General features: G+C 37.2%; 1 protein-coding gene across 1 annotated transcript in view; it reads left to right on the top strand.

Annotated features, from left to right (window-relative positions):
* Sugct (succinyl-CoA:glutarate-CoA transferase) overlaps positions 1 to 25,643 on the top strand; it is a 674,235-nt gene that overhangs the window by 22,168 nt on the left and 626,424 nt on the right. Inside the window, exons 4-6 of the mRNA XM_041630811.1 lie at positions 666 to 751; positions 1,222 to 1,272; positions 19,765 to 19,885. Coding sequence (XP_041486745.1) covers positions 666 to 751; positions 1,222 to 1,272; positions 19,765 to 19,885 — 258 coding nt within the window. The remainder of the gene's footprint in view (positions 1 to 665; positions 752 to 1,221; positions 1,273 to 19,764; positions 19,886 to 25,643) is intronic.

Genomic DNA, 25,643 nt, shown 5'->3' on the forward strand with positions numbered 1-25,643 from the left:
CTTCTATTAGATTTTTCTAATTCTTCAGAAATATTTTATAGATTATTAGTCATTGTATATGCAACCCTTTATGTTAATTTAGCATATATACTTACATTATTATTCAGATTAAAATATGTAACACAATTTTTGTTTACTCCATATTTTCATTTCACACTCAATGTCAAGAAATAATGAACTGATAAACATGCTTGCCAAAAACTGAAAAATGTGTGCCTCTAAATTTGCTGTTTATCAACTCTAAAGGTCATTAACAAAATACTTCCTTCTGAATTTTGACCTTCAATACAAGTTAGTGAACGTGAATATGGAATGGTTTAGCAGTTAGCATTAAAAAGTGGAGATCTGTGGCACATACCTGCCTTTAATCTCAGCACTTGGGAGGCAGAGGCAGGCAGATCTCTGTGAGTTCGAGGCCAGCCTGGTCTACAAGAGATAGTTTTAGGACTGACTCCAAAGCAACACAGAGAAAACCTGTCTTGAAAAACAAAACAAACCTGTCTCGAAAAAAAAAAAAAAGTGGAGATCTGAGAAATTCTGTTGAGCTACAGAAGCTCCCAAAGGGTAAGGATCTCTTAGGATGAGTTGACCTTGTGCAGGTACCTGGGAGTATGCACAAGGGGTGAGCCTGTTGGTTTGCAATTAACAGCTCATATCATTTACAGGAGCTGGTGATGACACACGGACTTGGGGACCTCCTTTTGTGAATACAGAAAGTACCTATTTTCTTAGTGTTAATCGAAATAAAAAAGTAAGACTATTTCCTGTTTTTGCTTTATTTGTGTAATTTACTTGGTAGTTAAAAACTTTAATATCATGGCTTACTTTTTGATAGGCAAATAATATTTCAAATATTTATGGTCACATCCAAGCAATAAAGTTTGTATTACTATTCCTCCTCTACTAAATGAGTTAAGAAATTATGAGAATTCATAATTGAAATATTCTGTGGAAGACAAGTAATTTGGTTCCTTACATTTATTGGTTCTATATTGATGTTACAGTATTACTATTGGAAAGTATTTACTGTGGTTCTTGCTGTTAGGTAAACCTTTTGATTATAAACAAAGTTAATAAAGATGACTTAAGTATTTGCTCAGAAAGAAACTAAGCTTGCTTTACAGTGAGAATTTATATGGTATGAATGGCTCTGTTGTTGAACTGCCAGCAATGACAAAAAGGTTTATGAAAACATTTTAATGTCTACATTTTGATTTTTAGAGTATAGCTGTTAATATCAAGGATCCAAGAGGCGCACGAATCATTAAAGAGGTACAGTATATGCTATAATATCTTAATGCTTGGGTCCTTAGATTTTGAAACCTGGAAAAGAGTCTTAAAACATTGTTTTTTTTTCTTTTTGAAATCTGTAAGTTGTGGCTATAAATCCTATTCAGTAATTTGGGTTGACTATTTTGTGACTTGTTTCTCACTAGTGTTTTGGATTTTTAAATTTTAATTAAAATATAATTATATCATCACCCCTTCTTTCATCTCTTCCCATGTCCCCTCCTTACTTCCTCTCGAATCCATGAACTCTTTTTCTTTAGTTGTTATTGTTATACACATACATATGTTAATAAATATGTAAAGGCAATACACTGAACCCAATGAATGTTGCTTGAATGCATATTTGAGCTGACATTTTAAAATAAGCATACTGTTCTCAATAATTTATTTGTTGAATGTAATTAAAGTCTTAGTGTTGTAGATTGAATTCTTTTGGCACCAGATTCTGGATTTGAGTACATTACTTATACTTTTCCCTCCAAACTTCACAATAGTTTTGTAAATGAAGGATTAGGATTTTCATTTCTTGGGCTAGCGAGATGGCTCAGGTGGTAAAGGTGCTTGCTGCCAAGAGGATCTGAGTTCAGTTGTAGGACCCACATGATGAAAGAGAAATATTCCCATAAATTGTACCTTGACAAATTTATGCCATGTGCATATCATACACAAACAAACAGTTTTTGTTTTGATTTGGTTTGGATTTTCGAGGCAGGGTTTCTCTGCTTAACCTTGGCTATGTGGGACTCATTCAGCAGGTCAGGTGGCCTTGAACTCAGAGTACTGGGGCTAAAGGTGTGCACCACTGGCAACTAAATAAATGTGTTTTTTGTTTGTTTTTAAAAAAGAATCCTCATTGCTATGGAAGGTAATTGTTTGGCGTGAGATATAAATGATATCCTAAAGATCACATAGCTAATGTCAAATTTGGTCTTATAGCTATCACATTTGTAGTAAAATGCGATTTAATTTATTAAATAAACTATTTTGGCTATATTACTGTGATAAATAAGCAACAAAACTTCATCCAATCTTAGGCTGCCAACTGCTCAGATGGTTGTTTTCTGCATGTGATTTCTTCTTGTTTATAAGTATTGACTACCCACATTGCTGTGTGGAGTCCCTTGGATCTCTCCTGCTTTTCAATATTGCCTGATATCATTCTTTTTAGAAATAGACTCTGTTAAATTTAATATTCACTTTAATAAAGTTTTTGGTTTTTATTTTAATATGAGTAAAGGGGAAAGCTGACATTTGAACACAGTTGTCAGAGCAACCACACTTTCATTGGCATGTTTTTCCAGATGTCCATCATTCCCAGATCTGATCTCAGCATGTTTTTCTTCTGGGCTAGTGTTGCACAGTGGTTAAGGGTATGCATCTTAACATGAGATTTGAACTCTGCCTCCTTTCTTTGCAGGCTATGTAAATTTAGGTAGACTATTTCCTTGTGCCTCAATGTTCTCATCAGTAAAGTAGGATTAGCACTGTAATGTCTTCCCATGTTGCTTAGAATTGAGCTAATATGTTTTAAAGGCTTAGAAGAGCTCTTGCTGTATAGCACCCCTTAATTATTTTCTATTGATATTTATTGAGCTCTACATTTTTCTCTGCTCCCCTCCCTGCCTCTCCCCTCCCCCCTTCAGCCCTCCTCCAAAGTCCCCATGTTTCCAATTTACTCAGGAGATCTTGTCTTTTTCTACTTTCTACTTCTCATGTAGATTAGATCTATGTGAGTCTCTCTTAGTGTCCTCATTGTTGTCTAAGTTTTCTGGGATTGTGGTTTGTAGGCTGGATTTCTTTCCTTTATGTTTAAAAACCACCTATGAGTGAGTACATGTGATAATTGTCTTTCTGTGTCTGGGTTACCTCACTCAAAATAAGGTTTTCTAGCTCCATCCATTTTTTTTCCAAAATTCAAGCAGTTGTTATTTTTTCTGCTGTGTAGTACTCCATTGTGTAAATGTACCACATTTTCCTTATCCATTCTTCAGTCAAGGGGCATTTAAGTTGTTTCCAGGTTCTGGCTATGACAAACAAAGCTGCTATGAATATAGTTGAGCACATGTACTTGTGGCACAATTAAGCATTCTTTGGATATATACCCAAAAGTGGTATTACTGGGACTTGAGGAAGGTTGTTTCCTAATTTTCTGAGAAATCTCCACACTGACATCCAAAGGGGTTGTACCAGCTTGCAGTTCCACCAGCAATGCAGAAGTGTTCCCTTTTCCCCACAACCTCTCCAGCATAAATTTTCATCAGTGTTTTTGCTCTTGGCTATTTTTACAGGTGTAAGATGGAATCTCAGAGTTGTTTTGATTTGCATTTCTCTGATGACTAAGGATGTTGAATATTTCCTTAAGTGTCTTTCAGCCATTTTAGATTCCTCTGTTGAGAGTTCTCTGTTTAGGTCTGTACTCCATTTTTAAAATTGGATTATGTGATCTTTTGGTGTCCAATTTCTTCAGTTCTTTGTATATTTTGGAGATTAGACCTCTGTCTGATGTGGGGTTAGTGAAGATCTTTTCCTATTCTGTGGGCTGTCGTTCTGTCTTGTTGACCATGTTCTTTGCTCTACAGAAGCTTCTCAGTTTCAGGAGGTCCCCTTTATTAATTGTTTCTCTCAGTGTCTGTGCTGCTGGCATCCCTTAATTATTATCTGTTATTTCCTGATGCAAATATGGTTGACTGCATCATGTGAGATAAATCTTGTTTGTTCGTTATCACTAAACTATTCAACTCACTTTAATGAATTTGTGTTCATTTGTCCTCTTGTTTAGGGAATCAAGTTTAAACTTTTGTTTTTTTTTAAAGCAAAGGAATCAACTTTAGCTTTATTGCTATAAAATTCTTTTTTTAAAAAAATTTATTTAGTATGTATATATCATTCTGCTTGCATGTATGTCTGAAGGCCAGAAGAGGGCACCAGATCTCAATATAGATGGTTGTGAGCCACCTTGTGGTTGCTGGGAATTGAACTCAGGACCTTTGGAAGCCAGAACTCTAAAGCGATGAGCCATCTCTCCAGGCATTGCTATAAAATTCTAAGGGCCCTTTCTGTGATTCACTTGTGGAAGCTTTCCAAAGCCCCAAGCAGCATTACTCTCTGCCATTGACACCTCAAATAAATTAATTGAGCCTGCTAGATCTTGTGATCCAAGCGGCACAACAGCCCATATAGCAGCCTGTACCTGTTGAAAAGCCATCTTCTGGTCTAGACTGTTCTCAAAACTAACAGCTTTCCAACTTATTTGCTATATGGGTTAGAGTAACAACCTAGTCAGGAATGTATTTCCTCCAGAACACAAATAGCCAAGCCTTGTGCTTCTTTTTTCACCTTAGAAAGGATATCTCTGTGAGTCTTATACCACTAAATTCCTAGACATTTTACTGAGCTAGAAGGTTCTTGAGCTTCAATTGTATTTATTTATCATCTTCTTATGTGCATATTCTTTATCAACAAGTCCAGACTGGTTGCTGTTTCCTGTTTGCTTTATCAAATCATTATGCTGTCATGAGTTTAATGGAGCAGTATAATACCTTGCAGCAGAGGCAAGCAATCAAGGTCCATTCAAATTGTTATGGCATAGGAATAGACAGTTAATAGATTATTGAAGTAGAACTATAAAGATGTACTTGCCAGGTGAAATCATATTACTTTTGAGAGTCTTTATGGACAAGAATGATGATAAAAATATTTGCACGATAAATCGCTGCATACATGGTACTAGGAGAGGGGTAACTCTGCTTAAGCAAGGAAACCATGCCCTTGTCCAGCAGCTCTTTGGAGTCAGAGCTTGATTAAATTTGCAATAGCCAGTGATTATTTTTCATGATATATCCATCTTTTGGGCAGGCTTAATAGAGAGATAAAGGGATATACAGTGGAAACTACAACCCTTGCATCTCTTAAGACCCTAATGATAGAGTAATCATATTCAGAGATGTGAAAATGCTTTTGGTTCACTGTTTTACCTGGTATAGGCAGATTAGTGACTTCTATTAAGCCTTTCCAAACCATAATGTTCCTCACTCCACATATCAGGGAATGAATGTGAAAATTCATCTTCTGACTTCTAAGTATATCTATTCTAATTATGCATTCTGGGAATGGGGAAATATACTCAGGATGAGTTCAGGAACCCATTGGACTGCTATCATTTAGAATTTGGCTAAAACTTCACTGATCACCTGACCTTCATAAAACTCCCACTTCAACTGGAGGTCTACAATGGTGTTGGTGTCTCCAAGAATTAATTCAGTGTCTTGTAGGCCCTAAATGATTTGATTATTTCATTTTCTACAGTGTACTGTTACCCTAGTAGAAAGTCATAAATTCCTTTGGAGGGGGGAATGGGAGAAAGAGTCACTAGTATTTTTTTGGGGGGGGGGGTTGCAGTTAGGTTCTTTCTCAAGTAGAATCAGACTCTACATTATTTGAGGGGTTTTGTCTCTAAACTGATTCAAGCCTAGAAATTGCTTGAAGGCCCATGACTCTTTGTTTCTGCGATCCAAGGTAGCTTTGGTTCATTTGTTCAGAAATTTTTCTGCTTTTACAGATTGAGCAAGAATTTAGTAGGCTTCCTATTTACTTCACTTCTAGAAACACCATGGTTATTAATAATTGCCAAAGATCTATACAAGTTTCCCTCTCCTCCCAGCCTCCCATTTCCCTCCCCCTCCCCCTACTCCTGTCCTCTTCCCGCCACTCCTCTCCCCCTCCCCCCACTCCATTCTCCCTCCCTCTCCAGTCTGAAGAGCAGTCCAGATTCCCTGCCCTGTGGGAAGTCCAAGGTCCTCCCCCCTCCATCCAGGTCCAGGAAGGTGTGCATCCAGACAGGCTTGGCTCCCACAAAGCCAGTTCATGCAGTAGGATTAAAACCCAGTGCCATTGTCCTTGGCTTCTCATCAGCCCCCATTGTCCACCATGTTCAGAGAGACCGGTTTTATCCCATGCTTATTCAGTCCCAGTCCAGCTGGCCTTGGTGAGCTCCCAATAGATCAGCCCTACTGTCACAGTGGGTGGGTGCACCCTTCGCGGTCCTGACTTCCTTGCTCATGTTCTCCCTCCGTCTTTGATGTGTTGTATTTTCATTTTCCTTCTTGATTTCTTCTGTTGTTTAATTTACATTAGTTTTTCTCTGTGCTAGGGTTTCTTTTGCTGTTGTTCTGTAGCAGTAGTCCAAAATCTGTGGGTTGTGACCCCTTTGGACATATCAGATATCCTGCATAAACATATGTTTACATTACAATTCATAACAGTGGTAAAATTGCAGTTTTGAAGTTGAAATGATATAATTTTATAGATGGTGTCACAAAAACATGAGGAATTGTATTAAAGGGTTGCAGCATTAGGAAGGTTGGGAACCACTTATCTGTAATCTTATTTCATTATATTAGACAGACTACAAATAGTTATTTCACTGTATTTGTTAAGATTTTCTTTGTGTCTGAACAATTGACCTATTTTGAGAAAGTTCCATGGACTTCTGAGAAAAACAAAATGTGTTTTTTGCAGTTTTTGGATAGAATGTTCTGTAGATATTTGTTAAGATACTTGGTGTTTGACAAGTTAGTTCCTAAAAACTGGCAGAATGAACCTAACATATCTATCTATCTATCTATCTATCTATCTATCTATCTATCTATCTATCATCATCTATCTATCTATCATTATCATCTATCAATCAATCTATCACTTATAGATCTCTATCAATCAATCAATCAATCTGTCTATCACTCTATCATCTGTCTATCATCTATCTATATTAACCTGTCCTATCTATCTATCTATCTATCTATCTATCTATCTATCTATCTATCTATATGCATCAATCTGGGATTTATTAGGGTACCTTATTATTATCATTAGGTGGTCCTGCTAGTCCAACAGTGGCTGTCTTCTGACAACAATGGCTGTCTTCCAATAGTTGGTCAGTCCTTGAGGCTCAATGTTTTAGCTAGTCTTCAGTATATGTCAGGATACCAAAGAAGTAGGTTCTAATACTAGTGAAGTAATGAATTTGTCAGCAAGAGTGAGGGAAATCAGGCAAAACCCAAAAAGTTCCTTTTTCCATGTCCTTTTTTTTTTTTTCTTAAAGCTCCCAGCAGAAGGTGTGTCCCCGATTTAGGGCAAGTTTTCTGATCGCATATGATTTGGATTTAAGGTCTTTCCACTTCAAAGGATCCAATTAAGAAAAATTCTTCACAGGGGTGCCCAGCTGCTTGGATTTTAGTTAAGCTGATAGATGTTGTCAGGTTGATAACCAAGAATAGCCGTCACACGGTATCATTAAAATATTTATTTGTTTACTTTTTGTCATGATGATAGTAGGGTATTGAAGTCACCCTGGACTACTGTGCTGGGATTAGTCTGTGACTTTACATCCAGTAATAGAAGTTTTATGAAATTGGGTTAACTTTGGGGGCATACATATATCATTAGGATTGCAATATCCTCATGATGGAGTAGTCTGTTGATTAGTATGAAATGATATTCCTTATCTTTTCTTATCTAGTTTTGGTTTGAAATCTATTTTGTCAGATATCATAACAGGGACACATGCTTATTTCCTGGGTCCATTTGCTTCAAGTGCCTTTTCCTCTACTTCCAGCTGTAGGTAGTGCCTATTTTTTCATGTTGAGAGGTGCATTCCTTGGAGACAACAAATAGCTGATCTCTGCTTTTTTTTTTATTCAATATATACTCTGTGTCTTTTGATTGATCAATTAAGACCGCTAGTATTCATAGTTCCTGAAAGTTGTGCATTGATTACTGTTGTTTTGTTGTTTTTTTAGTGTTTATTTCCTTTTCCTCTCTTGTTTAATTGTTATCTCACATGACTTATTCTTCTCTGTGGTCTCATGGATGAATTTGCTTTCCCCTTCAGTTTTTGAAGCATTCCATCATGTATCTCCTGTAGTGCTGGCTTAGTGGTCATAAATTCCTATAGTCTATTTTTATCATGGAAAGTTTTTTTTTTTTTTTTTTTTTTTTTTAGTTTTTCGAGACAGGGTTTCTCTGTAGCTTTGGAGCCTTTCCTGGCACTAGCTCTTGTAGATCAGGCTGGGCTAGAACTCACAGAGATCTGCTTGCCTTTGCCTTTGCTGGGATTAAAGGCGAGCGCCACCACTGTCCGGCTCATGGAAAGTTTTTATTTTTCTTTCAGTTATGACAGAGAGGCTTTCTGGGCACAGCATAGCAGTCTGGGTCAGTGGTTTCTTCTTTCAGTAGTTAAAAAAAAATAACGTTCCAAGTCCTTCTGGCTTAAATTGTCAATTGAATTATCTGGTATTCTCACCAGTCTGCCTTTATTTGTGACTCAGTCCATCTGTGTTGCTGTTTTCAATATACTTTCTTTGTTCTGTCTGTTTAGTGTTTTGATTATATTATAGTTAGTGGGAGTTCTTTTCTAGTGTTCCCTCCTTGTTGTTTTAACTGCCTCCTGTATATCTGGATAGGCATCTCTTTTGCTAACTCTGGGATATTTTGTTATGATTCTTAATATTTTTCTTTTTCTTTAGATCTAATTTTTCTCCTTTTTCTATGGTCACTATCCATGGGTTTGGTGTTTTCATATAATGTATATCTTGGAATACCCACTAATGCTTTCTTGTTATTTCCCCTTCATCCTTATTGGTTTGTCAGTTCTTCTACCTTGCTTTAAGCTCATATAGCCTGTCCCTTCCTAATCCATTGTGTTCCTGAGACTTCCAATAGATTTTTTTTATTTGACATACTATCTTTTTTTTTTTTTAATTTCTAGTATTATAGGTTTGTTTTCTTCAGGGTTTCTATCTTTTTTGAATTTCTCTTTTACATCCTGTATCACCTTTTTTATTTCATCAATCTGTTTGTGCCTTTATTATACATACACTATTTTCTTTGTTAGGGATTTCACCTAACTTTCTCTCACTCACTAGGTGATATTGTTATACAGTACTAATACAGTTACTAATACTATTTTTTGGTAGAGGAACATGGTCTTGGGTTTTTCTGTTTCTCATGTTAGAATTTCTTTGCATTGGGATTTCTTTGCTTTGGTTTATTACATTTTAGCTATATTCTTTAAGTTGGAGTGTTTTCACCCCCTATTCAACTATAGGCTATGCCTTTTAGAAGACTAGGTACATGATTGTTGAACCTTCTACACTCTCTCTGTTCTCCCAGACCCAGTCCTCAGGGTTACCCTAGCACTGCAGCAGATAATCTACCCCAACTTCCTCTTCCCCATAGCCTCCAACACCACCAATTATTCCCTGTGAACACACCAACCAAGCTGGCCAGTAGAATAGGCAACCACAGCCAAAACACTTCTGAAAATCCAGAGAGGAAGCAGAAATCAAGGAACAAAAACTCACCCAACAAAGACAAACTCAGAAATCAGCATCTAGACCTATAATCACTCCAAACCCAGATGCCTAGACACCAATATTAGATTCCTAGACACCAGCATAAGAACACAATCTATAACAGCCAGGGCAACATTACTCCATCAGGGCTCAGCTATCCTACCACAGTAGGCCCTGAATATTCCAACATAACTGAAACAAGAAAAAGACCATAAAACCAACTTTATGAACTTGATAGAGGTCCTTAAAAAAGAAATGAATAAATCTCTTAAAGCCAGGAAAACACAAACAAACAACTGGCAGAAATGAATAAATCTCTCAAAGAAAGTCGGGAAAACACAATTAGAGGAATTAAAGGAAGCCAAGAAAAAAAGGAATAGTTGAAGGAAACAACCATTCAAGACCTGAAAGGCAAGTAGAAGCAGTAAAGAAAATACAAACTGAGGAAATTGTAGAAGTGAAAAACTTAGGGATGTGGACAAGAACTACAGAGGAAAGCTTCACCAACAGAATATAAGAGATGGAAGATGGAAGAGAGAACCTCAGACACTGAAGATAGAATAGAAGAAATGGATACATCAGTTAAAGAAAACATTAAAGAAAATTTCCTGACATAAAACATCCAGGAAATCTGAGACAGCATGAAAAGACCAAATCTAAGAATAATAGGAACAGAGGAAAAAGAATTCCAGCTCAAGACCCAGAAATATTTTAACGAAATAATAGAAGAAACATTTCCTGACTTAAAGAAGGAGATATCTATACAGGTAGATGAAGCACACAGAACACCCATAGATTAGACCAGAAAAGAAAGTCCCCTGGCCACATGATGATCAAAACATGAAACATACAGAACAAAGAAAGAACATTAAAAGCTGCAAGGGACAAAGACCTGCTGTGGGAACTCCTTCAACCTGTAAGATACCAGCCCACTTGAGTGTGGTATCTTGTACTATAAATGCAGATATAAAGCTCTCTCTTTCTCCTGCTGCTGCTGCTGGATTTGGTTCCTGTTCCCTGCTCATGCGGAGGACTGTGATCTGTGAGTCTTCCCCTAAATAAAGAACCCTCTATTATACTCAATTCTGAGCTAGTGTGGGACTATTCTATCACATCCATCTACAAAGAACAAGCTGCATATAAAGGCAGACCTATTAGAATTACACCTGACTTCTCAATGGAAACTTTAAAATCCAGAAGGGTCTGTACAGAAGTGATCAGATGTAGTGCAGACTCTTAAGAGACCACAGATACCACCCCAGATTGCTATACCCAACAAAACTTTCAATCATCATAGAAGAAGAAAACAAGATATTTCATGATAAAGTCAAATTTAAACAATATCTACTACAAATTCAGCCCTGCCAAATGTGATATAAGGAAAACTCCAACCCAAGGGGGTTAACTACAGCTATGAAAACACAGAAAATAAATAATTTCACATTAGCAAAATCAAAAGAAGGAAAGGAAACACCACTATAATCACCACCACTACCAACATCAAAACATCAAAATAACAGAAATCAATGATCATTGCTCATTGATATCTCCCAATATGAGTGGTTTCAATACCCCCATTCCAAAGACACAGACTAACAGGATGGATGCAAAACATGATCCATCCTCTGCTGCATACAAGAAACACACCTCAATATTAAGGGTAGGCATTACTTCAGGGTAAAGTGTTAGAAAAAGATATGCCAAGCAAATGGACCTAAGAAGCAAGCTGGTGTAGCCATTTTACTATCTAATGAAATAGACTTCAAGCCAAAACTAATCAAAAGAAATAGGAAAGATATTACATACTCATCAAAGGAAAAACCTACCAAGATGACATTTTAATTAACATCTATGTTTCAAACATAAAGGCAACCAAATTTGTAAAAGAAACACCATTACAACTTAAACCACATACTGACCCTTACACACTGTTAGTGAAAAGTTCCCCACTCTCACCAATGGATAGGTCACTCAGCCAAAAACTAAATAGAGAAATAGTGGAGCTAACAGATGTTATAAACCAAATCGACCTAACAGATAACTATATAACATTTCACTCAACCTTTAAAGAATTTACCCCCTTTTTAGTTCTTCATGGAACTTTCTGCAAAATTGACCATATATTTGGTTACAAAGCAAGTCTTAATAAGAAAATTGAAATAACTCTCTACATTTGTTCACACCACCATGGGTTAAAGCTGAATTTCAACAACAGAAACAGAAAACTTACAAACTCATGGAAACTGAACAACTCTCTACTAAATGAATGATGGTTCCAAACAGAAATAAAGAAAGAAATGAAAGAAGCTGAGAGGTGATGGTGTGTGCCTTTAATCCCACAATTTGGGAGACAGAGGCAGGTGGATCTCAGTGAGTTTGAGGTCAGCCTGGCCTACAGAGAAAATTCCAGGAAGGGCCAAAGGTACAGAGAAACCCTGAATCAATCAATCAATCAATCAATCAATCAATCAAACAGAAAAGACTTTCTAGAATTCAATGAAAGTGAATACACATCATACCCAAACTTATGGGACACAATGAAAGCAGCACTAAGAAGAAAGTTCATAGTGGTAAGTACCTTATAAAAATCAGAGAGATTTCATACTAGCAACTTCACAGCTTACTTGAAAGCTCTAGAACAAAAAAGGAGTAATCTACCCAAGAGGAGTGAACAGCAAGAGATAATCAGAATGAAAGCTGAAACCAATAAAATAAAAACAAAGAGAACAATACAAAGAATCAATGAAACAAAGAGTTGGTTCTTTGAGAAAACTAACAAGATAGATAAGCCCTTATCCACACTAAAAGACAGAGAGAAAATATCCAAATTAAAAAAATTAGAAAACAAGAGGTGGGCATGAGAACAGACACTGAGGAAATCAAGAGAATCATGAGAACATACTTAAAAAACCAATACTTCAAAAAACTTGAAAAATGCAAAAGATGGATAATTTCCTCGATAGGTACCATTTACTAAAGTTAAGTAAAGATCAAAATTTAAATAGATTGATAATTCATAGTGAAATAGAAGGTGCCATTGAAAGTCTCCCAATCAAAAAACAAAACAAAATAAAACAAAACAAAAAAACAAAAACTCAGAGCCAATTTTAGAGCAGAACTCTGCAAGACTTTCAAAGAAAAATGAGCTAGGCGGTGGTGGCGCACGCCTTTAATCCCAGCACTTGGGAGGCAGAGGCAGGCGGATCTCTGTGAGTTCGAGGCCAGCCTGGTCTACAAGAACTAGTTCCAGGACAGGAACCAAAAGCTACAGAGAAACCCTGTCTCGAAAAAGAAAAAAAATGAATACCAATGCTTTTCAAATTATTTATCAAAATAGAAACAGAAAGAACATTGCCCAATTAATTTTATAAGGCCGCAGTTACCCTGATACTCAAACCATATAAAAATAAAGAGAATTATAGACCAATTTCCTTTATGAACATAGATGTAAATATACTCAATAAAATACTTGTAAACCAAATCCAAAAACACATCAAAAAAGATCATCAATCATGATCAAGTGGGCTTAATTCCAGAGATGGAGGGATGGTGCAATATATGAAAATCAGTTGAAGTAGTCTGCCATAGAAGTTAACTGAAAGGAAAAAAAAATATGGTTATCTCATTAGATGTGGAAAAAGCTTTTCGAAAAATCTAAAACCCTTCATGATAAAAGTCTTGGAGAGATTAGGGACACAAGGGACATACCAAAACAGAATAAAGGAAATTTACAGTAATCCTATAGCCAAGATTAAATTAAATGGAGAGAAACTCAAAGCTTACACTAAAATCAGGAACAGGAGAAGGTTATCCACCCTCTCCATAGCTTTTCAATATAGCACTTGAAGTCTTAGCTAGAACATTAAGACAACTGAAGAAGATCAAGGGGATACACATTGGAAGGAAAGAAGTCAAAATATTTTTATTTGCAGATGACATGATAGTATACTTAAGTGACCCTATAAATTCTGCCAGGGAACTCCTACAGCTGATAAGCACTTTCAGTCAAACGGCTGGATACGAGATTAACTAAAATCCGTAACCCTTCTATATACAAATGATAAACTGACTGGGAAAGGAATCACGGAAACAACACCTTTCACAATAGCTTCAAATAATATAAAATATCTTGGGTAACACTAACCAAACACAAAATGATTTGTATGATAAAAACTCCAAGCCTTTGAAGAAAGAAATTGAAGAAGATATCGTAAGATGGAAAGATCTCCCATGCTCATAGATTTGTTGGATTGACATAGTATGTATGTATGGTCATCCTACCAAAAACAATCTACAGATTCAATGCAATCCCCATTAAAATTCCAACATAATTTTTCACAGACCTTGAAAGAATAATTCTCAGCTTCATATGGAAATACGAAAAACCCAGGATACCTAGAACAATCCCGAGCAATAAAAGAACTGCAGGAGATCTCACCATTCTGGATACCAAGTTACGTTGTTTTTCTGTCAGCTGGTGTCTACACCTGACTCTACTGATATTTTAACTACCTTCTGCACTCTGTGGCCCCTCAGCAAGCAGAAGCTCAGACTATGTCAAGGTGGGATTTCCTGTCCGACTGACGCTGCCCCGGCTGCGGCAAACGAATGTAGGTTTTAACTAAGTGTCTATTGTTTTATTTACCAATAAAGACTTGGGAGTCAGACATTGGAGTGAAAGCCTACTAGATTAGAGAAGCTGAGAAGCAGCCAGCTGACCCTCCTTTTTGTCTGAAGATCCAGCAAGAGAAGCATCTCTCCACTCATCCCAAGCCAAAAAGACAGCGAATTTCTAAGTCCCTCTCTATTCCTTCCTGTGCACTTCTTTACCCATATTCCTGGCTTTTTCTTCCTTGCTATGGTTAATTCCTGTCAACTAGTTGCTGGCTTCACCCCCTGATCCAAGGTTAATTTTAGCAAAAAAGTCTCAGAATTTCACAGTGTGATCAAATATTCTACCATAAATGTGGAGACCCAAAAATGTGAGCCTATTCCATCTTGTCTGAAAGTCAGAGAGATTGAGTTTATATTTGCCTTTGACCTCTCAAAATTGTTAATAACAGACATGGCTATAAGCAAGAGATTCTGGCCTACAGTGTGGTTAATTAGTATTTTCAGTATTGAAGTAGATCCCCTCTACCTGGACTAAAGGTAGGAGAATTCAAGTCTATTCCTAATGTCATGCTAATGAAGTCTGTTGCCCCTCCCCCCACTTTTCCTTTAGAGTAAAGTATGTGTGTGTAAAAGGCTAAACGAGGTAAATTCAGTATTCACTGAATGTCCCTCCTGATGCTGTCCTATATTTCTGTCTCTTATTTTTCCTATATTATGCTCCTTTTGTCTAATAATTCTAATCCTCACGCTCCTTCCCTGGAACATACAAGTTATGTCAAAACTAGCTTTCGACAAACAAAGCTATACTATAGAGCTATAGTAATAACATGGTATTGGCATGAAACAGATATGCTGATTAATAGAATCAAATTGAGACCCAGATATAAATTCATATTCATATAGACAACTGATTTTTGGTAAAGAAACCAGAAAACCACACTGGAAAAAAAACATCTTCAGTGAATGGTGCTGATCAAACTGGGCATCTGCATGTAGAAGAATGTGAATGGTTTCATACTTATCTCTTGCACAAAACTCAACTCCAAGTGAATCACAGATCTCAACATAAAACCAGATACACTTAACCTGATATGGAAAAAGTGTAGAATAGCCTTGAATGCATTGATTGGTACAGGAGACTTTCTGAATGGCATATCAATAGTGCAGGCACTAAAATCAACAGCTAATAAATGGGACTTTATGATATTGTAAAGCTCCTATAAGGTGAAGGACACCGTCATTCTGAAAAGGTGGGAAGATATAGAATGGGAAAAGATTTTTACCAATTCCACATCAGCTAAAGGACTAACACACTAGATACCAAAACAACAACAACAGCAACAAATCCTAAATAATCCTATTAAAAATGGAGTACAGATCTAAACAGAGAATTCTCAATAAAGGAAACGCAAATGGCAGAGAAATACTGAAAGAACATGAGCATCCTTAGTCGTCAGGGAAATGCAAATTAAACTACTTTGAGATTCCATTTTACACCTCTCAGAATGGCTAAGACCAATAAACAAGTGACAGCTTGTAGTAGTATATTATTTGTGTTTTAAGAAATAAATCTTGCCTAAAGATCAGAGGACAAAGCAGCGATACTAGTCAGTCATACAGGCCAGGGAGTGGTGACACACACCTTCAATATGAGGGTTTGGGAGACAGAGGCAGATGAGTATCTGTTAGTTCAAGGCCACCCTGAGTTACTCAATATTGAATCTGTCTCAAAGAGAAACAGAGCTCACACAAAGGTGATCCCAGCACTTGGGATCATATGCCTTTAATCCCAGCACTAGGGAGTTGGAGATAGGAGCTATATGACTAGGTGGTGAGAGGAATATAATGAGAAAGAGACAGGAACTCAGTGTGGAGTGTGAGGTGTGGAGTCTTCAGGATTTGTGGTCTGAGGGTAACCCTAGTTAGGACTCCTAGTAATAGAGGATATAAAGTCTGAACTGCCTATCTTTTGTAGCCAGGCAAGGCTTCCAGTGATTGGACTGGATTTTATTTTATTTTATTCAGTTGAGTTATTGGCCAATGGGGTACCATGGAGATCCTTAAACAACACAGGCTGATGCTAGGACAGAGGGTTGCTCTCAGAAAACTAACAGTGGGGCCTCATTGCTGAGGACTATATCCACATAACTCATTGAACGTGGAGAGGTCCGAATGGTACCTACATGGAGCCTTCACTCTTACATTGCCTGGATGTCCAGGAACTGGAGACCGGATAATATAGAAACCTAGGGTATAATGAAACACAGTCATTGAAATTATCCCTAATGACATTCTGCTATACTCATTCATCGGCTCCTTGTCTGGTTATCATCACAGAGGCTTCCTCCAGCAGTGGATGGGATGGGTACAGACTCACAACCATATTATCCAGAGACAGAGTTTAAATTCTCTAATTTGGGGGAGGTCTCTATACAGTCCTCTGCTTGGAGCTCAGAGACCACCACGAAAGAGTGGGAGGAACGACTGTAGGAGTCAGAGGGGATGGAGGATATCAGGAGAATATGGCTCACTGAATCAATTAAGCAGGGCTCATAAGGACTCACAGAGACTAAAGTGGCAAGCACAGGGCTTGCATGGGTCAGCACCAAATCCTTTACCTATCTGTTATGGCTGGCTGTTTGGTGTTTTTGTGGGACTCCTAATTGTGGGAGAAGGCCTGTCTCTTACTCTTTTGCCCATATTTGGGACTCTTTTCCTCCTATTGGGTTGCCTTGTCCAGCCTCAATATGAGGTCTTTTGTTTTGTTTTGTTATTTTGTTTTTGCTTATAAGACAGAGTTTCTCTATGTAGCTTTGGAGCCTGTCCTGGAACTTGCTTTGTAGATGAAGATGGCCTCAAACTTACAAAGATCTGCCTACCTCTGCCTCCTGAGTGCTGGGATTAAAGGCATACACCACTACTGCCTGGCCAATATGAGATCTTTTACCTTGTCGTGTTGTGTTTGGTTATTGTCTCTTTGAGGCCTGCCCTGAGATCTAGGGGGAGAGGACAGGTAGAGGGGAAGTTGTGAGGAGTAAATGGAGGAGAAACTGTGGTCAGGATGTATTGTATGAGAGAAGAATCTATTTTTAATTAAAAATGGCCAAACATATCTATCTATCTATCTATCTATCTATCTATCTATCTATCTATCCATCCATCCATCTTTATCTATCTATTGTGTGTGGGCATGCAAGTGCCATAGAGTGTATGTGGATGTGAGAGGAGCACTTGTGAGGGTCAGTTGTCTCCTTCCTGTAAACTCTGGAGATCAAACTCAAGTTGTTGGATATTTTTGGAGGAAGGATTCTGCCATAGGTTTTAAACAATTTTAATGATTATTGTTTACTATTTCATGTGCATTGGTGTCTTTTTGTATGTTTGTATGCCCACCATATATATGAGCTGCCTGTAAAAGCCAGAAGAAAGTTTTAGAGTTCCCTGGGATTGTAGCTACAGATGATTGTGAGCACCATGTGGATGCTGGCAACTGAACCTGGGTCTTCTAGAAGTGCAGCAGGGTAGAGAGTATTCTTACCTGCTGACTTATCTCTTCTGCAACCCAATAGTGTTTTAAAAAAAATATTTAATGGAATTTGCATAATTAAACATTGTATTAATTATTATGTAGTACAAATTGCAACAAATATTAGCAGTATAGAAGCCTAGCGATACTTGATAGTTTTTCTCTTTCTTTCTCTCTCTTTCTTTCGTTCATTCATTCATTCGTTCTTTCTTTAGTCCTTTCATTTCTTTTCTTTATTTTTTTTCTTACAACACCTGCAAGGGCTGCTTTGTTAGTAACAGATCAACAAAATTTGAGAATTAGTTAAGATGTAGCTAAAGTGTGTTTTGCATTTAATAGCAATATTTTCCTTCCATTCTCCTAAGAACCATTTGGCAGAATCAGCAGCATTAAAAAAATGCTCTTGTGTGGAGGCTCATCTGATGTGCTGGTTGGTTTTTATTGTCAACTTGACACAACCTGGAGTCATCTAGGAAGAGAGAACCTCAACTGAGGAATTAATTGTCCAGATCAGATTGACCTATAGTTGTGCCTATGAGAGATTGTCTTGATTGACAACTGGAGTGGGAAGTCCTTCCATTTGTGGGTGGTACCATCCCTATGCAGGTGGGTCTGGGCTGTAGAAGAAAGTTATCAGGGCATGAACCCGAAAGTAGGTCCTTCATGGTTTCTGTTTCAGTTCCTGCCCTGACTTTCCTTAATAATAGATCGGATCTGGAAGTGTAAACCAAGTAAACCCTATTCTCCACTAAGTCGATTTTACTCAGAGCATTTAATCATAGCAATAGAATAAATACACCTGGATTCTGCTGTAAAGCTCACCTATATAAGAGGCCTTTCAGCTTAACTTGAGATTTGGAAAGGATACCTGTATCCAATGATATATTCATTACACACATGCAACTTTTCTTTTTCTGCTATTATTTGTATTGGGTTTGAATGTGGCACCAAGAATTCCTATTTCGGAAGTTTAGTCCTCACTATGACAATGTTGGGATATGGTGGGACAAGTAAGAGGCAGAATATAGTGAAAATGGAAGATGGTCATGAGAGTATCTGTCCTCAAAAGAAATTAAGGTGGTTCCTGTGGGATTCCAATTCTCATTAGAATAATGAAACCCTGCTTTCTGTCCTCGTGTTTCACAGTGTGGTTGATCACTCTTGCATATGCTTCATGCCCTGTAATGGTGTTCCCCACGAAGTCCTCACTGGGCCTCAGCTAATATTGTTGGTTTATTCTCAAACCTCTAAGATGCGAAGTAAATAAACCCCTGCTCGGGAGTAGTGTTATGATCCTCATGTTTCTTAATGTATTTTTCATATGTCTCCGGAAAGGTCACGAACTCATCTGGTGCTTTTATTTCTAGAACTTCAAAGGATGACATAGTCTCTTTTTGAGATGTCTGCTAAGTTTCACTCCTTCAGTTGCTGAAAATCAAAACAAAATACAGCTCATGAAAGAAACTTAAAATTCTTTGGAAAAAGCACTTGAAAGTATGAAGGCATTTCAGAATCATGTTCTAATGTATTAAACTGTATTGTAATTAGAAATAGTATAAAAGAATAGACTATAATGATGATATATATTATATAATTGCATTTAGGGCTTTTTGGTAAAGGTTTTAAGAGATTTTTTGAATCTATTTTATGTACTTATACTTTATTTTTATTTATTCTTCTGAGAATACATTTCGACAGACTATGTTCAGTAAATGTTTCTTACCCTTGAAAGATACAGAATTTATTTAATAGCATACATTTACAAAAATATTATAACCATTATTTTCTTGATTGTAGCAGTTTAAGTAATTGATCAAGATTTTATATTTGCATAAACGTGCTTCATTTATCCTGTTATTATTTTATGGACTCTTACAATGCAAGAATTTTATTAAAATGAAAGCATTATTATGTGGGAAAAGTTGTTGAAGGTTTGGAAGTTCCTCAAAAAAAAATCTAATTAATTTTTACCTCTTCCTTCAGCTTGCAGCCATCTGTGACGTGTTTGTGGAAAACTATGTCCCTGGCAAACTTTCTGAGATGGGCCTAGGGTATGAAGATATAGACAAGATTGCTCCCCATATCGTCTACTGTTCCATCACAGGTATTTCAACCCCATGCTCTCCTTAGTGAGATTTTTTTCTTCTATAAGAAACCTGCATTCCTTCTCCCAAAGCCACAGAGTCTGCTGAACAGAACTATTAAGGATCTAAATTGGACATTTTCATAGATTTATTGGCTATTCGTATTTCTCTGAATTCCCAAATCCACAGTTGTACATAACTATAGTTAGGATCAAAGGGTTTTCTGGGCTTTCAGTTATTATTGTGGAACTTTGAGTTTTCTTCCAATTCTCAAATTCTGTAGTTTTTTAAAAAATATTTATTTTATGTATATGCAGTCAAATGCTCTACCACTGAGCTATACCCCCACGACTATTTTATGTATATGAGTGACCTTTCTTCACCATGCTCACCAGAAGAGGGAATCAGATACCATTACATATTGTTGTGAACCACCATGTGGTTGCTGGGAATTGAACTCAGGACTTTTGGAAGAGCAGCCAGTGTTCTTTACCACTGAGTCATTTCTCCAATTCTCTGTCCTTATTTTTTTTTTTTGACCCAGGGTCTCATGTAGGCCAGGCTGGCCCTGAACTTTCTATGTTGTAGTCAAGGATGATCTTGAATTCCTGATCTTCCTGTCTTCATTTTCTCAGTGCTAGGCTTAGAAGTATGTGTGCTACCACAATGGCCTCAAATTGTGAGATTTAATGAAGAAAAGGCCTTGGAGAAAGATTATATACCACAGTAGTTCTCATCTAAGAGGAAAATGGATGGAACACGTTCTTTAGTGGTAGTGTTAGGGGATTAGGGAGATATTGGGCAAGGCATTCTGGAGTAAAACCCCCCTCATCTATCTCTGTTTCCTTTCACTGCTACCTCCTGACGATCGCTAGCATAATATCTAGACAGTGGCCTGAATTGCTAAGGAACCTGAGGCTACACAACTGTTTAATAGTAAATAGTTTTAAAACCCAAGCTTCTTACATTAAAAAAATCTAAATGTTGTTAGACACCACAGAAGTGCAAACCAAGCCTGCATTGAGTTTCTGCCTCCCCCAGTCAGAATGGCTACCCTTTAAGGAAGCAGGCAACAAAACACTTTGGAGGGGGTGCAGGTAGGGGAGAAAAACTCATACATTTTTGGTGAGAATATAAATTTTTATGGATCTTGTGAAAATTAATAAGGACAGCATCTCAAAAACCTAAAATAATGTATGATTATGCTATACCACTCCTGGGTCTATGCCAAAGTGGATTAAAGTTAGCATATGTTAGAGATATCTAATAGGGCATATTACTGCACTATTCCACAGTCTTATGGAATCAGTGTAGTTTGACTAGCAACGCATAAGCAGATAACGAAAATGTAGTGTGCAGACATAATTAAGTTTTAATTAGCTATAAAGAAAGAAATCATGTTGGTTGTAGAAAAATGGATGAAACTGTTAAACAAAATGAGACTCAGAAAGACAAATATTGCATGTTTTCTCTTATATGTTGAATCTAGAGGGTTAAAAACATGAAATCAGAAGAGAGGCCATTTGGAAAGAGCAATAAAGAATCAGGATGGGGTAGGAAATTGTGCTATGGGTAACTATGATCAAAATATATACATAAATGAAAATTACATCATGAACTCTATTATTGTGTAAATTATTATATGATAAATTCCCTAGGCTTCTTGATTTAATATTAAGTGATTCATCACCTTCCATACCTCGCAGTCTTGGAAATGCTGTGATGAAACACCATGACCAGAACAACTTGGGAAGGAAAGGGTCTGTTTCATCTTAGAGCTTGTATTTCAACATCCAGGTAAATCAGGGAAGGAACGTAAGGCAGGAACCTGGAAAGTAGAGGCCACAGAGGAGTCTTGCTTACTGGCTTGCTCCTCATGACTTGCTCAATCTACTTTCTTATAGCACACAGGACCACGGTGGCACTGGCAACAGTAAGATGGGCCCTCCCACGTCAGTAATCAAGAAAACGCACCACAGGCTTGCCACGGGCCAAGCTGGTGGGAGCGTTTTTACAGCTGAGGTTCCCATTTCTCCATGACCTAGCTTGTGTCACACTAACAGAAAACTGGCCAGCACAAGTGCTGACATACACTTGTAATGACAGGATGTTGAGCCCTCTACCTGAGATTTGTTTTGGCTGCTCTCTTTTGTTTATTGTTAAAAATATTGGAACCAGTAGAAGTCAGGAGCAAAGCAGCAATTCATAAAGTCTAGTCACCAAACCATATGAAAGCAAAAGTCATCTACAAGTTGTGAGTTTGTGTGGGTATAAAGCAAGGCTCATTTCCTTTGTAGAAGTTTGTCATTCCTGCTAGATTTTTTCTTAATTTTTAAAAATAAGACTGATTATACCAGTCTAAGGTTGCCCATGTCACCATGGGGATTCTTGTCTTTCCTGGCATTTCTCAGTGTTGCTACTATGTTGTCAGTGCTGCCCAAGTCCAGTTCTGCCCCGTTTGGAGTTGGCTGTATTACTGATGGGAGTAATGTTCAAATGCCTGGGATTTGCTTTAATGAAGCCTGACAGTTGTATAGTGGAAATTGTCCCAATCTGTAAAATCTGACCTGCTGAACAAAAATGCTAAACTGATTTCAAAGGCGGAAGGGCTTGATTGTTTTTATTTCAGTGGTCCTTATAATTTCATAGGAAGCGGAATGTGAACAGTAGGGGGCAGTGTTTAAAAAGCTATTATTAACCAGCAATAACTTTTTGCAAAAACTGCAGTGCTCTTTGTGAACCTGGGTAGGGCAATTTTCTAATGGTACAGATTTATATTTTATAAGTGGAATATTTTAAACATTATATTAATAATAATAATATTTTTAATTTAAAAGAATTTTTAAAATATTATTAACATTTAAATGATTAAAATCATTTGAAAAATGATCACTCTATACCTTTCTATAGTTGTAGACCTACAAAGGTACCCCTCTTAACAATGTAAAGTTGTGCTTTTGGGGAATGTTTTTAATAAAGTTTAGCAGATGAATTTTTTCCATCACACCTAGAAATATTTCTTTTCTTCTATTTGTCCACTCCATTACCCTTTCCTTCTAGAAGGATAAACATGGCAGTACTTGACTAGATGGAATTTTGGTGGGAATAGTAAATATCCTTTAGTAAAAATTCCTTTGGGGCAGGGAATTCAGGAAAGGAGGTGGCTTGGAAAATGAAATTTTGATTTTGATATTCTATCATTAGCATCTTCTTAATCTCCACCCTCTATGGATAGGATGTAAATTTCTTTCTTTCTTTCTTTCTTTCTTTCTTTCTTTCTTTCTTTCTTTCTCCTCCTCCTCCTCCTCCTCCTCCTCCTCTTCTTCTTCTTCTTCTTCTTTTTTTTGTTTCTCGAGACAGGGTTTCTCTGTAGCTTTTGGAGCCTATCCTGGAACTAGCTCTTGTAGACCATGCTGGCCTCGAACTCACAGAGATCCGCCTACTTTTGCCTCCTGAGTGCTGAGAATAAAGGCGTGGGCTACCACCACCGGGCATAGAATTCTTTTTGAGGAAAGGGTCTGGCAGAGGATGCTAAGCACTCAATTCAGAGAACATACCCAAGCGTTTAGACTTACTCTTTATTTTTAAGTAGAAAAGACGTTGGAACATGCCTTTTAAACATATATTAGAACAAAATGCTAAAAATAGAAAAGATAGTTTTTAGTAAGAACCACAGCATCGTATTTCCTTGTTATATATTAAGGCTTAATGAATAATGTGAGTGTGCTATGTCAGAAACATAGATAATCACATTTGTGTCTTTATTCTGCATCAGATTTATCGAATATCATAAATTTACAAGGTATGACAGTTTTGTTGGCAACAATTAGTTGAGCAGCCCATTCTGCTTGATGTATCTAGCTGAGCTAATTGCACGTTATTTTATCACAATTTTATTTACTAGTATTATCTCTCAGATCAGAGTGTTCATTCCACATCACAGTAAATCTCTATATATGTGTATTATAGAATGATTTCAAAGGGGTTAAAAAGGCCATAGCGGAATAAAAGGAATTTCAAAGAGGCCCGAGAAGCAGAACTGATAGAGATGGAAAGAATCTATGGGATGACAAATTGATGCTGAAGATGTTGCTGCTGAGTCAGGCTGCAGGGCTCAAGCTGAGCTGCAGAATGAGGGATAGTGGACGCTATAGAAGCAAGGGGCAGCTAGACAGATGAGCAGGTGGGTGGACAGATAGCAGTTCAGAGGGCTATCTTAACAGTGAGAATGGAGCTGAGCTGAAGTCTCTGGGATAGTCAGGAGCTCTCTACCTGTCCATCCCTGAATGTACAGCAGGTTGTACTGTGACAGGTTGGTAGGACCAATACCCTTGCTGTGTTGTGTCCCCTTGTTTATGGGCTCCAGGTGAGGAACTTACACTCTTTTATCAGTCTGGTATGTCTGACAAGTTCTTGGGCTTGTTTATTTATTTTCTTATTTAATATGATTTTAATATCCTGCTTACTTCTATAGTCCCTATTTTCTTAATAAATTTATGGGGTTAGGCCTTTTTTTTTTAACATTAGAAATGAGTTCTTTCTCAGCCTGTGCTTTGTGATAGGGACTGGACAGATGGTGTTGTGTACATGTCCACCAAGGTACAGAGTGATATGCTGATTGCAAAATGGAGTTGGTACAATGTAAACGGAGGTTTCTTTCCTGCCTGCCTGTTCCTGAATAACCACTTAGAGGCTTATATTAATTATAAATATTTAACTCATGGCTCATGCTTATTACTAACTCTCACATTTAAATTAATCCATTTTTATTAATCTATGTTTTGCCACGTGGCCGTGGAATTACTAATCTGCTGGCATCTTGCTTCATGGGCAGCTGGCTGGTATATCCCAGATTCCACCTTTCTCCTGTATTTCTGCTGATTTCCTGCCTGGCTCTATCCTACCTTTCCATAGGCAAAAGCAGCTTTATTTATTAGCCAGTGAGAGCAACACATATTCACAGTGTACAGAAAGACATCCCACAGCACTACAAAGCAGTGCACAGTCTGATAAACTACTGATTTAGACAATATAAAGTAACTTAGAGTAGTCTGATCTCACCAAATGTATTTTTCAAACAATTTATGGTAGAACCATTTCCCAGCAGTATGAAAAAAGGCAATGAGCTTTAGGTTTGTTCTATATATTGAAAAAAATTTAAGTCCTAAGTATGAAAATTCAAACTAGAAAATATTATAGGTTTTGAAACTATTATAGGAGAATATATTCATGACTGAAATGTAGGGAAGAGTTTTGTATAAAACACAGAGTACAAACCACAGAGAAAAATGTTGGTCAATTTGACTACTTTTTAAAATTAAATATATTTTTTTTGGTTTTTCGAGACAGGGTTTCTCTGTGGTTTTGGAGCCTGTCCTGGAACTAGCTCTTGTAGTCCAGGCTGGTCTCGAACTCACAGAGATCCGCCTGCCTCTGCCTCCCGAGTGCTGGGATTAAAGGCGTGCGCCACCACCGCCCGGCCTAAAATTAAATATTTTATACATCAAAAGGTACCATTAAAAAGTTAAAAGATAAGCCATAAAGTCTTGAAATACAAATCTAAAACAAAAAAAGAAATCTTTCAAATTAAATAGGGAAAAGAGATCCAGTTCAACAGAAAAAAAGAACGAGCTCTAAAAAGGAAGCTTTATTTGTTAAAGCACAAACAAAATATCATCATACTCACCAATTTGACAAACATTTAAGTCTAGCATCACAAACTATGAGCAGCTCTATGAAGCCTTGTACATTGCTAGTAAAATCATATGCTGACTGATT

This window comes from Microtus oregoni, unplaced genomic scaffold, assembly GCF_018167655.1.
Source record: "Microtus oregoni isolate MIOR12 unplaced genomic scaffold, Mior012 000035F_ref0000213, whole genome shotgun sequence".
In the NCBI taxonomy this organism is placed as follows: Eukaryota; Metazoa; Chordata; class Mammalia; order Rodentia; family Cricetidae; genus Microtus; species Microtus oregoni.